This window comes from Apodemus sylvaticus, chromosome 3 (genome assembly GCF_947179515.1).
Source record: "Apodemus sylvaticus chromosome 3, mApoSyl1.1, whole genome shotgun sequence".
Lineage (NCBI taxonomy): Eukaryota > Metazoa > Chordata > Mammalia > Rodentia > Muridae > Apodemus > Apodemus sylvaticus.
Genome location: NC_067474.1, coordinates 133,068,337 through 133,083,048, shown reverse-complemented (window position 1 = coordinate 133,083,048; position 14,712 = coordinate 133,068,337). Strand labels below are relative to the sequence as shown.

Genomic DNA, 14,712 nt, shown 5'->3' with positions numbered 1-14,712 from the left:
TTCTGAGGTTTAAGCTCAATTTTGGCGTTCCAGGCGGTTTAGACTTGGGGTTGGTCTGCAGCCTCGTTGGGCCTACAGCTCCACTCCTCTCTAAGCGAGAGTGCACGAGGGGAGGGGCGGCGCCGGGGACGCGCGCGGCAGGGGCAGGGACGCGGGCGCGGGCGGGCGGGCGCGCGCGGCTGGAGCTGGCGCGGGAGCGGTGGCGGCGGCGGCAGAGGCGGCGGCTCCGGCTCCAGCTCCGGCTCCGGCTCCGGCTCCTGCTCCGGCGGCGGTGGAGGTGGTGGCGGTGGCGGGAGCGGGCGACGGCGGCAGCGGCTGACTGAGAACGGCGGCCTCAGCGGCTCGAGGGGGGACATGCAGACCGACGGCCCCCGGAGAGGCGGTGAGTGACCCCCAGATCCCCCTTCGGGCCCCTCGATGCGCGGCCCTTCCGCGCCATCTCCACCCTGCCCCCGCGTCCACGGAGCTGAGCCGGGGGCGGGCCCGGGGGCGCCCGAAGGCCCGGCCGCGCCCCCACCTGCCGCGCCCGCGATCTCGACCGAGCCCCCGCCGCACCTGAGCCGCAGCCCGCACCCCCCGTGCAAAGTTTCCCCGCGCCGGTGGGCGCCCGGTTCCCCACCCGCCGCGGTCGCGCTCCGGGGGCGGCCTTCAGCCTCCCCCGCCAGCCCCGGGCGGGTCCAGGCCGCCTCCCTCCCCGTCCCACGGCGCCCCCTCCCCGCCGGCGGAAGAGCCGCAGCCGACGCCGGGTCTCGCGGGCAAGCGGGCGCACGTGCGGCCCCGGGACGAGCGGGGCGTGAGTTGCGAGCCCCCCTTCCCTGCTCCCCGTGCGGAGCGCGGGCCGGGGAGGGGCCGGCCGGGCGGTCCCAACCCCCACCCCGAGCAGCGCCCTCGAGGCCCCAGAGCGGCTCGTCCCGGGAGGACGGGTGCGCTCGGACCCGCTCCGAAAGTTCACTCAGTCGCCTCCCAGCGTCCCGCCCCGTCCCGTCCCGTTCGGGTGTGCCCGGTCCCCAGTCTCTGCACCCGCGTCTTCGTCTCGGCGCCTTTCTCCGCTTCCCTAGGTGTCTCCGGCTCCCTGTGTCGCTCACTCCCTCCCGTTCTTACTCCCTGCGGTCCCAGCTTGTCCAGCCATGGGTCTCTCTTCCCTGTCTCCGTGTTCTCCGGTTCTTTCTCCCTGGTCTTCCTGTCCTCTTTCCCCAGGTCTCCGTGTTCCCTTTCCCCGGGTCTCCGTGTTCCCTTTCTCCAGGTCTCCGTGTTCCCTCTCCCCGGGTCTCCGTGTTCCCTCTCCCCGGGTGTCCCTGTTCCCTCTCCCCGGGCCTCTGTGCCTCCATGTCTCTGTAGCTCCCTCCTTAGGTGTCTCTCTGCTTGGTGTCTCTGAATCCCCCTCTGTCAGGCCCCCTCCCCCACTTCTCTGGAATGCGGCCCCTCTGGTTCTTCTACCCCGGGAGGGGGAGGGGCTAGCTCTCCTCCCCATTTCACCCCCTCCCTCTGCAGGGCCCCTGAGTTGGAGCAGGTGGGGTGGGAGCCCTACCTGCCCCGAGCTGTGGAATGGGAGGGAGGACCACCCTGAGAGCAGGTGGGCCGGCTTGGTGATGCTGGATGACCAAGGGTTGTTGTTGAGAAAGGTTCCACTTGTGTTTCTGAAGGGACCAGGGTGGTATCCTGGATGACCTGGTGCTGGCTCTGGCCTGGGAATATGGAAAAGTATTTTATAGTTGGTAGGCCTGGCAAAGGAAGCACAGAGGTAGTTCCTGGGTAAAGGGCCCAGTCTGGGATCCTTGTGAGGTAGCCGGGCATCTGATAGGATCCAGAGGAGAGGTCTGACAGGAAATCTGGGAGATTCTGTTTGGCTCCATATTAACTCTTGCTTCAGGGAGCGTGAAAATCCCTGTTTTTACAGATTATGTGAATCTGCCTAGGGCTCCAAGACTCCTTCAGAACAAGCCTTCGCTCTCAGCCAGGGCTCAGGCCACACACCCGTAGGCCCCACCTTCTGGTTCTCAGCTCACCCTCCATTCTGCCAGCACACTTCACCTTCCCTGCAAGGAGGAGCCCGCCTGCAGAAACCTGCTGTGCTTGCACACACGCACACCTGTGCGCCTGCACACTCAGTCTGGGGCCTTGCTCTACACAGACTTTTCTCATTCGGTTTCTTCATGGTTTTTCTTTGAGTTACAGTGTTCCTCTTCCCTTCCTTTAATGGCAACAGTTTTCATAGGATTCTTCTCTCCTTCCTTCTTGCAGCTGCACCCCCTTCCCTCTGTCCAAGCTTGTGTGTTTAGGGCTCTGGGAAGAGGATCTTAGTTCTGGGTGCTGGAGAAGCAGTTTGCTGGGGGTGGGGTGGACTGCAGCAAGGGTAGGCTGGCTGGAAACCTTGTCTTGTGAGTTGTATTGATGTGTAGCAAGCTATTATCCCTGGTGCTTTGTGCTTTCTTTCTACTTCTTCCCAGTCACTTGTACTGGGAGTCAGTTCGAGGTCCTCAGTGGGAGGAGGTAGCCCCCAGCCTGAACACCCTGCACGCTCCAGCGTGACACAGCAAGGAAATCTCTTTGTGGGGTCTTGGGTTCAGTCGCCTGTAGAATGATAATCAAGTGTAGGGTGGGCCCCTGGGCTGCTGTGTGAAGCCAAGAGAACTGCGGGCTGTGTGGAGCAGGCACTTTGTGGGAAGGCAAAAGTGAGTCAGTAACCTGTTATTGATTGCTGTCTGTGTGCCAGGCACAGGGCTAGGCACCGTTGGCCTGGCAGTCTTGCTTCCTGTGGGACTAGCAGCTGTATAGAGAAGGAAGCCTCTCTCAGCAGCTGCTGAGGTGAGTGTTAGCCACATAAAGCAACTGTCACCCGAAGCTGAAGCAGTTCCTATGTGACAGGGCAGAGGTCCAGGGTCACATAGGTGAGATGAGTCTCTGAGACTAAGGAAGGGCTTTGTGGAGTGGGCTTTGACAGATCAGTAGGAGTTTGCCGGTTGAAAAAGAGAAAGGCTGCTTTGGATGGGGGGTGGGGAGAGTATGAGCAGCCCTGGAAATAACGCAGTGGGTGAGCCCTTGCCTAGCATGCTCGGGGCCCTGGATTCAGTTCCCGGTACTGCAACATTAATTAATTAGTTAATTAAAAAGTTTAGACAGTATGAGGTAAAGATGGAGAGATGTTATCTTTTGTGGTGTGCTCAGAGTCACAGCAGCTCACAGAGCCTTGGATGTTCTGTGAGGTACTTGTGACTTCTGAAAACCCAGAGGGGAAAGGCCCGAAACTTAAGGTTTGGGTGGAGACCGTGGGTCACGCTACAGCCAGATGGCTTTCCTAGAAGATGGTTCTGGGCTATGGAAAGTTCTGGGTGGAGACGGGATTCCGAGTGAGAAGGATGCTGTGTGCAGAAAGTCAGGTGAGAGAAAGCTAGCTTGGCGGGGAGGAGCACTAGGCCACGGAGAAAGCATATTTGACAGAACAGTGTGGTTGGTGGGATGTGGAGGGAGGGAGGGTCCTGAACTAGGGTCCTGGGGAGGAAAGGTGAAGGCTGGGTGGATGTTGAGCTCAGGCCCCGTGCTGTCTTTGAAGGCCTCGTGTTTTGGTGAAGAGGTTTAGTATGAAGCTCGTGTCTAAGCCAAAGAAGGACATCTGGAGTTACATGAGGCCTAGGGGTGCCTTCTCAGGCAGGACAACTGTCAGCAGTGGCCAGGAAGCCCACATTATGATCAGCTGGAGTTTGACTCGACCTTGAACAACTTGCTAACCATCTCTGAACCTCATTTCTCAAATGGGCCTGAGAAAACTGCATGCACCGTATGGTTGTTAGGCAGATTAAAGGTAAGCACAGAGTGTTTGGGACAGGGCCTCACATCCTGTATCTGCGCTCAGTGGTAGCCGTTGTTTTGATGTTTGTGCTGAAAATAAACTCCTCCGTCGGAATCACTAAGTCACAGAGTTGTCTTTGGAAACACACGCAGTCCAGGCAAAGGTCCCAGCGTGGCTGCTCTGGACTGGGGCTTTACTGGTGGGGTGCTCAACCAGGCGGGGGTGGGGGAGAAGCTGCCTTGTCTCCCAGCCTCGTGTTCACTGCTGCGACTGTGTTTTGTACTAGTGTATTTGACCTCCAGGGCACAGGTAGGTATGAGAAGGCTGGAGGTGGGGCCCTGGAGAAGAGAGTTCTTGAGGAGGCTAGAGAAGATTTTGAGGAAGGGCTACTTGGTGGTTAAATGCCCTCTTCCTCCCAAGATTCTTTGTTCTGCTTTTGCCTCTGAGGTCCAGATGCACCAAATCTCTGTGCTCTGGGCCTCTGGGTCTGAGGACTCAGGATTCTTTCCTTGGCTGTGTATTATCTGCTGCTTCTGGGACTGTTTGTGGTGCAGCCCCAGGGCTGCCTGGAGGTTGCTTCAGTCCCCGTCTGTGCTCTGGGTTTCTACTTGTTCCTGGTCCCACTGGTGGGCCGGGCTTCAGCCTGGCAGGTGACGCTGAGCCCAGCCAAGGCCAGCCAGGTTGATGCAAGGTCCTTCCTTCTACGTGATCTTGCTCATGACTGCTACCTAAGCCTGGTCTGAGACCTTTCTGGCTTGAACCCAGCGTGATCCCTCACTGAAGTCCTATCCAGTTAGACCTAGTGTGCCTTACAGATGCCTATTCCGGTTTGCTCTCTGGTAGATGGCCAACCTGACTGTTCTAGGCTTTGTCCCCTTTTGGGTTTGGAGTGGTTCTGTAGGCGCTGCTGGTGGTCGAGTGAAGGTGACTTGATAGTCAGTGTTGGGACTCTTTGATCCTGGCCTGGTGTGGAGGATCAAGCCACAGAGCACTGTTCTAGAATATTGCCATGGTCTGTTCTGTGTTCGCTGGGGTCTTAGTAGCCTTGAGGTCCTGTGTGTTTCAGAGACCTGCCTCATGGGCATTTTGGATGTATGCTTCCCTTCAGATAGATAGGGCCTGTCAGGAGGCCCAGTGCTGCTGGCTTATGGGGCGTGACACTATGGGGTGCGACACTATGGGGTGCCTTGAACACTACTCCTCTGCTTGGGTTCCTGAGCAACGGTGGTGCTAACAGCCCCACGGCAAGCATTGTGAGGCTGGGCAGGCATCTCCAGACAAACGGGCCTTTGAGTTTGCAACTCAGAAGCCGGTTTCTCTGGCCAGACCTGCTTGGCAGCCTGCTGCAGGAGCGGTGGCCACTGGGAATGTTGTGGAGAAATGCCGTGGACTGGGGGTAGGAAGTCCATACTGACATCCTGAGGCCCAGGGCCTTTGGTTCTGGTCTGGCAGGGGTTGGGTGGGTCTCTAGAGGCTGGGTTGGGGAGGTCTAGGTGAGGCGGTGTCTTTTTTACCTAAGAAGATTCCCTGACTTTTGAAAGGTGACCAGACTAAAGTGAGGACAAAGGCTAGAGAGATAGCTCAGCAGTTAGGAGCTCCGGCTGCTCTTGCAGATGCCCGGGGTTTGGTCCTTAGCACCCACATGGTGGCTCACAGCCATCCATAACTCCAGTTCCAGGAGATCTAATGCCCTCTTCTGAACTTGATTGTCACACGTGTACACAGATGGTACACATAACTAATTCATGCAAAACACATCGGATCAATCTAAATAAAAGGTGAAAGCAAGGTCAGACGTGTGTGTGGAAGTTGTTAGTGTGTGGATGGTGATGGTGATGAGCACCAGTCCTGGGCCAGTGAGGGTGTTCCCACACCCTCTCCCTCACATCACATCACAGGTTCCTGTTCAGAGAAGAGTCAGGTGTCAGGACTGGAGTGTGGGGTGAGGCCCAGAAGGAGCCCCGAATGGGCTGCAGTGTGCCTCCAGTGGGCACCAGCAGAGTAGCTGGGCTAGTGGTGATGAGATGGCTAAGCTCTGCCCCACCAGGACCATGCACAGCGCTAATGAGAGCTCAGTAATGGTTTTATATGGAAGGGGCAGGGCTCTGACGCACCATGTGTGCCCGTGGAGGAGGCATCTAGGGGCACACCTTCATTTTAGAAATTATAGAGAAGCAGAAAGTCAAAAATAAATATTGCTCCTGAAGCTTCTTTGAAGGCTGGTGTATGTGCTTTGGGGCGTGTCCTCCTGGCTGGGCTGGTGAACTCACGTTCTCACCATGTGTTAACTGAGCACCTACTATGTGCTGGGTTCCCGCTGGGCACTGGGAATAGTGAGCCGAGCCAGGCAAGTGTGCCCCATGTGTCTGCTGAGCTTAGTTCAGTGACTCAGTCATCTAAGTAAATAAATACGTTTGTGGCCACTGCTTTGAGGCAAAGTCCAGGCATGAACTTGACGTCATGGAAGGCTTCCCTGAGAAGTGTTGGATCTGAACTCTGAGTGGTAACTGGTCAGCATGGGCAGGGCTTCGAGACAGGAGAAAGTAGGGCACACTGGCAGATTGGAAGAGGGTGTTCGTGTGGCAGCCTAGTGAGATGAGAAACCGGAAGGTGGGGTTTCTGAGGTAGGTGGGCGACTGCTCTCCTCCAGGATGGCTGCGGAATTCAGACCCATGGTCTGACCTGGCCATGGTTGGAGACTTGGTCTGTGTCGCTCATGGGTGTAGGGAAGTAGACAGATGGGCAGACACATAGTAGGTGCTTAGGGAACATCAAACAAATGCAGCGAAGCGACCGGATGGATATTTTTACTAAATGGGGATCAGCCAGCCCCAGCAGATCTGTAACCTGCTTTTCCTTTCCCCTGTATAAACAGTGAGTTTCAAGAATCTGTCTCTGTCAGTTTATATTCTGCTTTGATGAAATTCTTAATGTTTTTTTCTTCTTTTCGTCCCTGTCCAGGAAGGAGCGGAGGCCCTGGTGCCCTGCCCTCAGTGCTGACTGCCCAGCGAGAGTGACTGGAATAAGCAAGCAGAGACCCGGTGAGTGCGCCCCAGAGTGTGGCCAGGGCTGCAGGGGCGGCTGTGGGCCGGGATAAATGACTTAGATTTTGCTGTGAGATCCAAAGAAAGTTGTGGATGGGATGCCCTGTGTGCACGTGGTGAGAGACGCTAGGGTGGTCTGAGGGAGAGAAGGGATCTGAGCGTTATTTAGGGAAGTGGGAAAGACAGCCACCGTGGAGGGTGGGACGTGGGACGTGAGGGGGGGGGCTGTCTGGCTAGCCTGGGGGACAGAGGTAGGTGGGGAATGGTGAGGTTCATCAGCTGCCCTAGGTGTGAAATAAGCTTCCAGATGACACCAGTCTTCCTGCTTCTCCATTTACCATGTTTCTGTATGGAAGACAGACTGCTTGTCAGCTGAGGAGTGTGGGAGGAGGAGCAGGGTACTCAGGGCAGTGGGCTGGAGCTCTAGGGAACAAGGTCGGGGAGTTAGTTAGGAGTCTACGTGGTGGGCGATTCTTCCAGCCGTCACTTCATTCAGGGAACACCGGCAAGTGGTGCCTCATGCAGCAGACAGGGCAAACAACGTGGATGTGATTAGATTTGCATTTAAAGCGGGCAGTGGTGGTGCACACCTTTAATCCTAGTACTTAGGAGGCAGAGGCAGGCAGATCTCTGAGTTTGAGGCCAGCCTGGTCTCCAGAGTGAGTTCCAGGACAGCCAGGGCTACACAGAGAAACCCTGTCTCAAAACAACAGGCAAGCATATAAACAAACAAACAAACAAACAAACAAAAAAACCAATTATTTTTATTTTATGGGTGTATTTGCCTACACATATGTATATATACCATGTGTATGCCTGGTACTCATGGCGGCAGAAGAGGGGGTTGGATCCGTTACAGAGTGGGGTGAGCCCCCATCCATGTGGGTAGTGGGAACTGAACCTGGGTTCCCAACAAGAGCTTTAAAGCACTCTTAACTGGTAAGCCATCTCTCCAGCCCCAGGTTTTTGTATTTTTGAGAGCTGAAGGCACCAATGGCTTGTGTTCAGGATGAACTGGAAGGAAGGGACGGAAGGCAGGGTGCCCTCTGAGGGGCTGGGGGACAGTTGGGATAAACGAGGGGCGATTTCAAACTTCCCCACAAGTCGGGTGTTTAGAGTGAAGAAAGGGCCTCCAAGGATTTGCTGACCTAGCTAACAGGGTGTCCCTGAGCTTGGTGGGCCTTTCTCAGTAAGCTTCTCAAAGGCAAGACCCCTGCCTCCTGGCCCTCACCCTGGTCATTGAACAGTTCTAGATAGATGGTTAAACAGAGGGAGCCGTGACAAGGATTGATCTGAGCCACTGAAGAGGCTCCGCAGGTAAATGTTCTTGCTGCCCAACAGCCCAAGTTCCATTCCCAGAACCCAGTGGTAAACGTGGAAGCAGAGAATTGACTCCACAGAGTTGTCCTCTGACCCCTGCATAACCGCACACAATTATAACAAATACATTTTAAAAAAAAAAAAAGAAAAAGAAATGGATCTGGTCTAGATGGAGAGGAACGCGGGTGCTGTGAGTAGTCGCACTTGATGAAACGGGCAGTGAGGTTATGCAGAAGGACAAAAGGGGCCGCCATGGACAGGAAAGGTCAGCGGGGAGAATGGGGGAAAGGGTACCATGCGCCCTTCTGCCCGTCCTCAGGTGATGGGCCTCATCTGCTTAGAAGTCCAGAAGAGGCTGGGAAAGAAGAGCCCTTTGTGCTCTGGGATTGTTAATGGCTTGTCTGGAGGGTGGAGATGGGGTGTGTATGGGGCCTCCTGTCCTGGAGGCCGAGTTAATTTGAGGGTAGAGAGAGATGCTTTGAGAGTCTACAGACCAGGAAGGTGCTGATGTGAACGTCAGGTAGGTTAGGATAGGACTGCCTGTGGTTGAAGGGTAAGTGATTCTTAGGGACTGGGTTCTAGAGCAAGGTCAGCCTGTAGGCTGAGCGCTGTCATCTGTCAGGGTTTCTCAGTTGTGATACTGTGAACTTTCTAGACAAGGTGAAAGTTCTTTGTGGGGCTGACCTGATGTTGTAAGATGCCTCAAGTATCCCGGGATTCTTCCCATTCGTTGCTAGCTAGTACCATCCCCAGTCCTAACAAAGATGTCTCCAGACATTACCTCATGTCCTGTGGCAGGGCAGAGTCACCCTGGACTGAGAACCACTGGTTTGTATCACTTCTGTGATTTCACTAAACTGTACAATCTGGAAACCTAGGGGCAGTCACTTGGAAGATGTGTTTATGGACCACTTGAACCTGGTTCTGAAGTGGATAGTGGCTTGGGCAAGAGAAGGCAGTAAAGATGATGAACATTAATCTAAGGGATCGCACCCCACACCCACAAGGAAAAGACTGAGGGGTTGTAGCTGTAGAAAGCAATCTATTCTGATTTTTGTTTGTTTCATAACGAGGCCCCTGTTAGGTTCTTGGCTGCCACTCACAGAGATTTTGACACTCGTGGTTTCCCCTTTGACTCCCCAGACATGCAGAAGCTGAGGGCTACAAAGGGGGCCTCAGTGTAGTCAGAGTATCCCTAATACTGGAGTGGGAGGGCATGTTGTTCCTGGCTGGAGACGGTAAGACTGTCTCAGGCTCCTTCCTGCCAGCTACCTCTGGGCCGGGGTCAAGGATAAGGCTGTGATTTATTCCCATCATAATCTAGCGATTGGTTTGGTGAGAGTTGGAAACAGGTTGGTTTTCCCTTCCCAAGTGTGACAAGGCCGGCTTCTGCCTCCGTGGCTGCTGTTGCTGCTGCTGCAGTACCACACGGTGAACTATCCAGGACGTGACAAAAGGGCTTGGTAGCTGCCGCCACAGGTTAGGAGATGAACAGCTCTCAGCTCTCCCAGCCCGGTGTGCATCTTGTCGCTTAAGCTCTGACTGAGCATACTGTGGAACTTCAGAGGCTCCTTCTTCTGCCCATGGCCGTGTTTGGCCTCCAGTCTCCTGGGAGCCAGGGTCCTGGCCTGAAGAGGAGTGGTGGGGGAGGCTAGAGGAACAGGTGGTATTTGGAGACTAATTAATATTTGTGAATAATAACTCATGCCCACGGGAAACAAATCAATCTGTGTTTGCATATTCATGAGGGGGCCTTGAGAATGGTCCCAGCTGTTTTCCATCCCGGAATCCCTTGGTCCTGGCGTCACATGGTCTCTTGGGGGGTCCTCTTTGGCCCTGGCAGGGATGGTTAGGGTGAACCTCATGGAAGTGACACGCATTTTCCATGAGACACATCCACGACTCCTGTGGCTTGTTGTTGAGCCTGCTGATCCCTTTTCCTCCGAGCAGTGTGGTTCCCAGGCTCTTTGGTTTCACACACAGTTCAGTTTCCAAAAGTGCTCAGGGCCAGACAGGGGGTTAGCAGTTTTTTGTTTTGTTTTTTTTTTTTTTTTTTTGCCAAGTAAGGACATTATAAAAAAAACAACTGCTATCTGCTGTCCCTATCACTTCATACAAGAAAGGATATTTTAGCACCAAGGACAAAATTTGAGAATAAAGGACATTTCTTCCTAAGAAAGGGCAGTTGGCAGCTTTACAGTGGTGTAGTAAGGAAAAAAGATATATCAAAGCCATTCTGAATGTAGAAAAATTATACTCAATTATATCCTATAATATCGTATGCCACGTAATTGTTTTCCTGACCAAGTATGTCAGTTCAGTGGAACCGATGGTCTGCAGTACAATTCACAGATGGGCTTGAGTGCCCGCAGGCTTGGGGCCTTGATGCTCTCTGAATTGTCCCAGGCACAAACTCACCCGTCCATGTTGGTGGAGTGACTGTCGTTCTGAGCACCGCTGTATTGGGCGGGTACACGAGGCAGACTTGGTCTGCAGAGGACCTGGAGACCAGGGTGTGGGCAGGTCCAACATCTAGACTTAACCAAAGCCTGGGACCCAGGGCTGCTCACCTCTCCTCTGGTGAGGGAGGAGGCCCTGGAGCTGACCCCAGGGGCAGGCTCTGTGCCCAGAGTCCAGGGGTGGGAGTTGCTGAGAGGGAGAGGCCCTGCCTGGGGAGACTGTATGGTTGCCAGAGCAGTTCCCTGTTTGTCCCTGGGGTCTCCTGGTGTTTCTAGTTGTCGGTGGCCTTGTATTCAAGGATTACTGGGAGCAACTCTCTTTTGGGGGAATGTCTAGATTTTCAACCGAAAAAAAAGAGGTTTAAATATATCATGTGTATGAGTGTCTGCCTGCCTTCCTGCAGGTCTGTGTACCATGTGTCTGGTGCCCACAGAGGGCAGAGGAGGGCATTGGATCTTCTGGAACTGGAGTTAGACAGTTGTAAGCCATCATGCAGGTGCTGGGAATCTAATGCAAGTCCTCGGGCAGCCAGCGCCTTTAACTCTGAGCCATCTCTCTGGCCCCTATTTTCAACTCAGCTGCCTATGTACTATACTGTGGAAGTGTACACAGTATTCTGAACACTCTACCTGACATACACAGGCCATCTTGAATCCCCAAGTAAGAGCACCGGCCTTTGCTATCCTGGAGATTGGGCTCAGATAACACTTGTGGCCACATTTTCGCTTGCCTGTCCTGGGAATGAGACACTATGGTGGCTTTACTGAGAGGAGTTTTGTTCCTATTTAATAGTTAATATCAGCCCCCCCCCTCGTGTCTGTGACACCTCTGTGAGCATCCCTGTGATATCCTCATGAGGCAGCTGTACCCGCAGATGTCTGTACCCTCTGTGTACCCCCACATGATGTCTGGACCAGACGCTGTTACCACGATGTCTGCACCTGGGAGTTAATGTGCTGTGATTGCTATACTAAGGCAGCTACAGGGGATTAAAGCTCTGTAATTGTACTGGGGAATTTTGTCCCATGATGACTGTGCTGTGCATTTTTGTGCTGTGTAACATCTATTCTGTTCATCCCTTTATGTCCGTACCAGGGAGATATGTCCCCATGATACTTGTGCTGAAGATTATGTCCATATGGTGTCTGTGCTGGGGGTGGGGAAGTGTGCTTGGAATGCCCGAGCACAGAAGTTAAACTCACTCATGAGACCTGCCCGGAACACTCTGCCTGACCTGTGGGGTGTCACCCTTCTGAATTGTACCCTGGGTAATGGTACCAAAGCTAGAGTCCTACCTGAGGACACTGTTCCCATGGTAACCTGGCCAGGCCACCTGGCGTCTCAATGGCCACACTAAGATAATCATGGTGCTGTGATAAATAAGCCCAGATAAGACTTTAACAGTACAGACCCCGTCCTGACATGGCAGTGTATGGCCTCAGTGTGGACTGAACCACCTCAGCTCTCTGGTCCCTTGGAGGAATTCCCAGCCTGGAATGAGTAGTGTGGGACTCTGTCCTGTCCCTTTAATGTCACTCTCGTGCCACTTACCCTTTCCCTACAGGTTGGGTAAGCTTCTGAGGCAGGGATGTCTCCCCTTCCCAGCGACTCTAGCCCGGCTCACGTCACAGCCCCGCCTGCCTTACCTTTGCCCAGTCACCTCATGATCTGGACTGTCCTAAGTTCAGATGAGGGGTCAAGTCCCAGGGAGGAGCAGAGCCATGGCTGTGTTGCACCCCTCCTGTTCTCCTGTCCTCTCACTTTGGGGGGGGGGTCCCCATGGGATCCCAAGTTGGCAGTTGTAGGGTTTTTGTGGGCATGTTTTTGTTTTAATCCCGGATGTGGGCTATGGGGCGGCTTCAGATGGTCCACGGCGGCTGACAGTGATTTGCCTCATGCTCTAGCAGGGGTGTGATTTCTGCATTGGCAGATAGTTTCTGTGATTGTATGATGCTTAGAAATCGGGGAATTTTTCAGAGGGTATTAATATTTGGAAAGGCGGGATGGGTTATTGGTTGTTGTTTGGTTGTTAAGTAGTTGGGTGCAAAGAAGGAATGAGAAGAAATTAGATGTCTTGACTGTGAAGATCAAACTTGCCCCAAGGAGCTTCATACCCTACCCTATTCAGCAGGAAGCTGTCTAATGATAATGTTTCCCCCTTTCCCCCCTACCCTTTTTTCTCTCCTATGCTAAGAGGATGAAAGTGTGGAAGAAAAGGGGATGGTAAGAAGGGTGGAAGAGAAAAGAACCCACAAGGTAGCAAAGGTCCAGCTATACTGAGACGTGTCCAATGCACTCGTCCATTAGACCTTGTTGTATTTTCAGAGCATGGGTGAAGCCTGGCCATGCGCAGGTGGCCGGTTTGTGGCAGCGGCAGGATTGATGGGCCCTGCTGCATGTCACCTAGGTCCCCAGGCAGGCAACATGGAACAGGAACCTTTAGAAGCTCACCCCTGGGTACATAGTGTGGCCACTGAAAGGCTTCCGCATGTGTTTGCAGAATGGGAAAGGCATGTGGACAGGAGCGAGAGCAAGGTCTGGAGGGCTCCGGCTAGCCCAGGCACAGCCCTCCCCCCTGCTCTGGACACCAGGAGCAAGGGGTGCTGAAGCTCGGACTCTAGACGCTCAGTGGTTTGTTTGTCTTTGGGACAGGAAGGTGCTGTGGGAATTGGGTAGGTTGAGAGTGACCAGGCAGGGCAACTGTAAATTGTAGAGAGCAGTCCTGGCGAGCCCTGACGGGTTGTGGCTTTGGCTGTGAGCCTCTGACGACGTGGAAGCAACTACTGCTAAGTCTGTGTACTGGGGCCTTTGCTGAGTGTCCTGGGGTCTGGCCACTTGCTTTCTGAAGAAGAGCACCAGGATATCCCATGGTCTAAGATGTCCTGAGACTGTAAAACTACTTGACTGCTCCCTGTTCCTGTCTCTGTCTTGGTTTTGTTTGGTTTTTGTCCCAAACTGTATGTGTCTTTGACTCCATTTCCCTGCCCCCATCCCCTTAATGGTTAAGTTGGAAACTCAAGATCTGGAATGGACCACCCTTTCGCTAGTTTCTAACTAGCTTTCTTCCCCCTCCTGGCGCTTAGAGGATGCCCTGAAGGACTCTGCACTCTTCCCATAGGATGGTTTCCTTCAGTGGTGAGGGAGCTTGGGTAGCCGTTGCATAGTCCTGTGTGGGTCTGCTGAACTCCGAATGGGCAGTGAGGGTGGTTGGGGGTGGGGGCAGAGGAGCATGTGAGCAGTGGGAACTCAGGGGACACTGGCTAATTGCCCTGCCCTTCTCTGCATTACAGGAGGATTGATTGCCTTGGGCTGCGACTGGCTGTGGAGCTAGAACCCTGGATGGCCCCTGAACCAGCCCCAGGGAGGAGGATGGTGCCCCTCGTGCCTGCCCTCGTGATGCTTGGTTTGATGGCAGGTGCTCATGGCGACAGTAAGTCTGACTCCTCATCCGACAGATACACCGTGTTGGAAAGTGACTTACCTCCCAGCAGGTCTCTAGAATGCAATACCGGACTAGGTCTCAGGAAAAAGAAACAGGATGACCATAGATAACCCTGTAGTCCTCCTGCCCTAGAGACCCGCACTAGGAAAGCCCTCTTCGAGGAGTAGCTGCTTCTACTTCCTCTGACCAGCCTGCTGAGCACCTGGGTACCCCTTAGGCTCTGCAGAGTGGTGCCTGTCTAAGCGTGACCCTGTTATACAGAGCTGGGGAGCCGTGTCTTGGATTCATGTGATCTTTGTGTGACAGGCACAGGCATGTGCTGCGTCCACATTGCAGATCTCTGTAGAAGGCCCTGAGTAGAAGGAAGCAGGGTACCTCACGTCCACAGGTCCAGGGAGGACTCAGAAGCTCAGTTACCCATATCCTTCCCTGAGGCAGGCCTGCAATCCCTGGAAAATGGGGAAGGACTGTGTCACTTGGCTTGCAGGAAGGAGAGAGGGGGCAGGGAATGAAAGTGAGTGTGTGTTTGTGTGTTGGGGGGACGATTTGTCCCCTACTCCAATCCAACTCTGAACTTTGGTCTCTTCCCTGCTGCTGCCCTTCCCCCTGCCTGGCACTATAAGACTGGCCATAGCCCGCCCTGTCACCATGGTTACCAC

General features: G+C 54.2%; 1 protein-coding gene across 1 annotated transcript in view; it reads left to right on the top strand.

Moving 5' to 3' along the window:
• The first annotated feature begins 263 nt into the window (after positions 1 to 263).
• The window catches only part of Ptprf (protein tyrosine phosphatase receptor type F), an 82,390-nt gene continuing 67,941 nt past the window's right edge, over positions 264 to 14,712 (top strand). Inside the window, exons 1-3 of the mRNA XM_052177165.1 lie at positions 264 to 382; positions 6,749 to 6,828; positions 13,902 to 14,041. Coding sequence (XP_052033125.1) covers positions 13,951 to 14,041 — 91 coding nt within the window. The 5' untranslated portion in view covers positions 264 to 382; positions 6,749 to 6,828; positions 13,902 to 13,950. The remainder of the gene's footprint in view (positions 383 to 6,748; positions 6,829 to 13,901; positions 14,042 to 14,712) is intronic.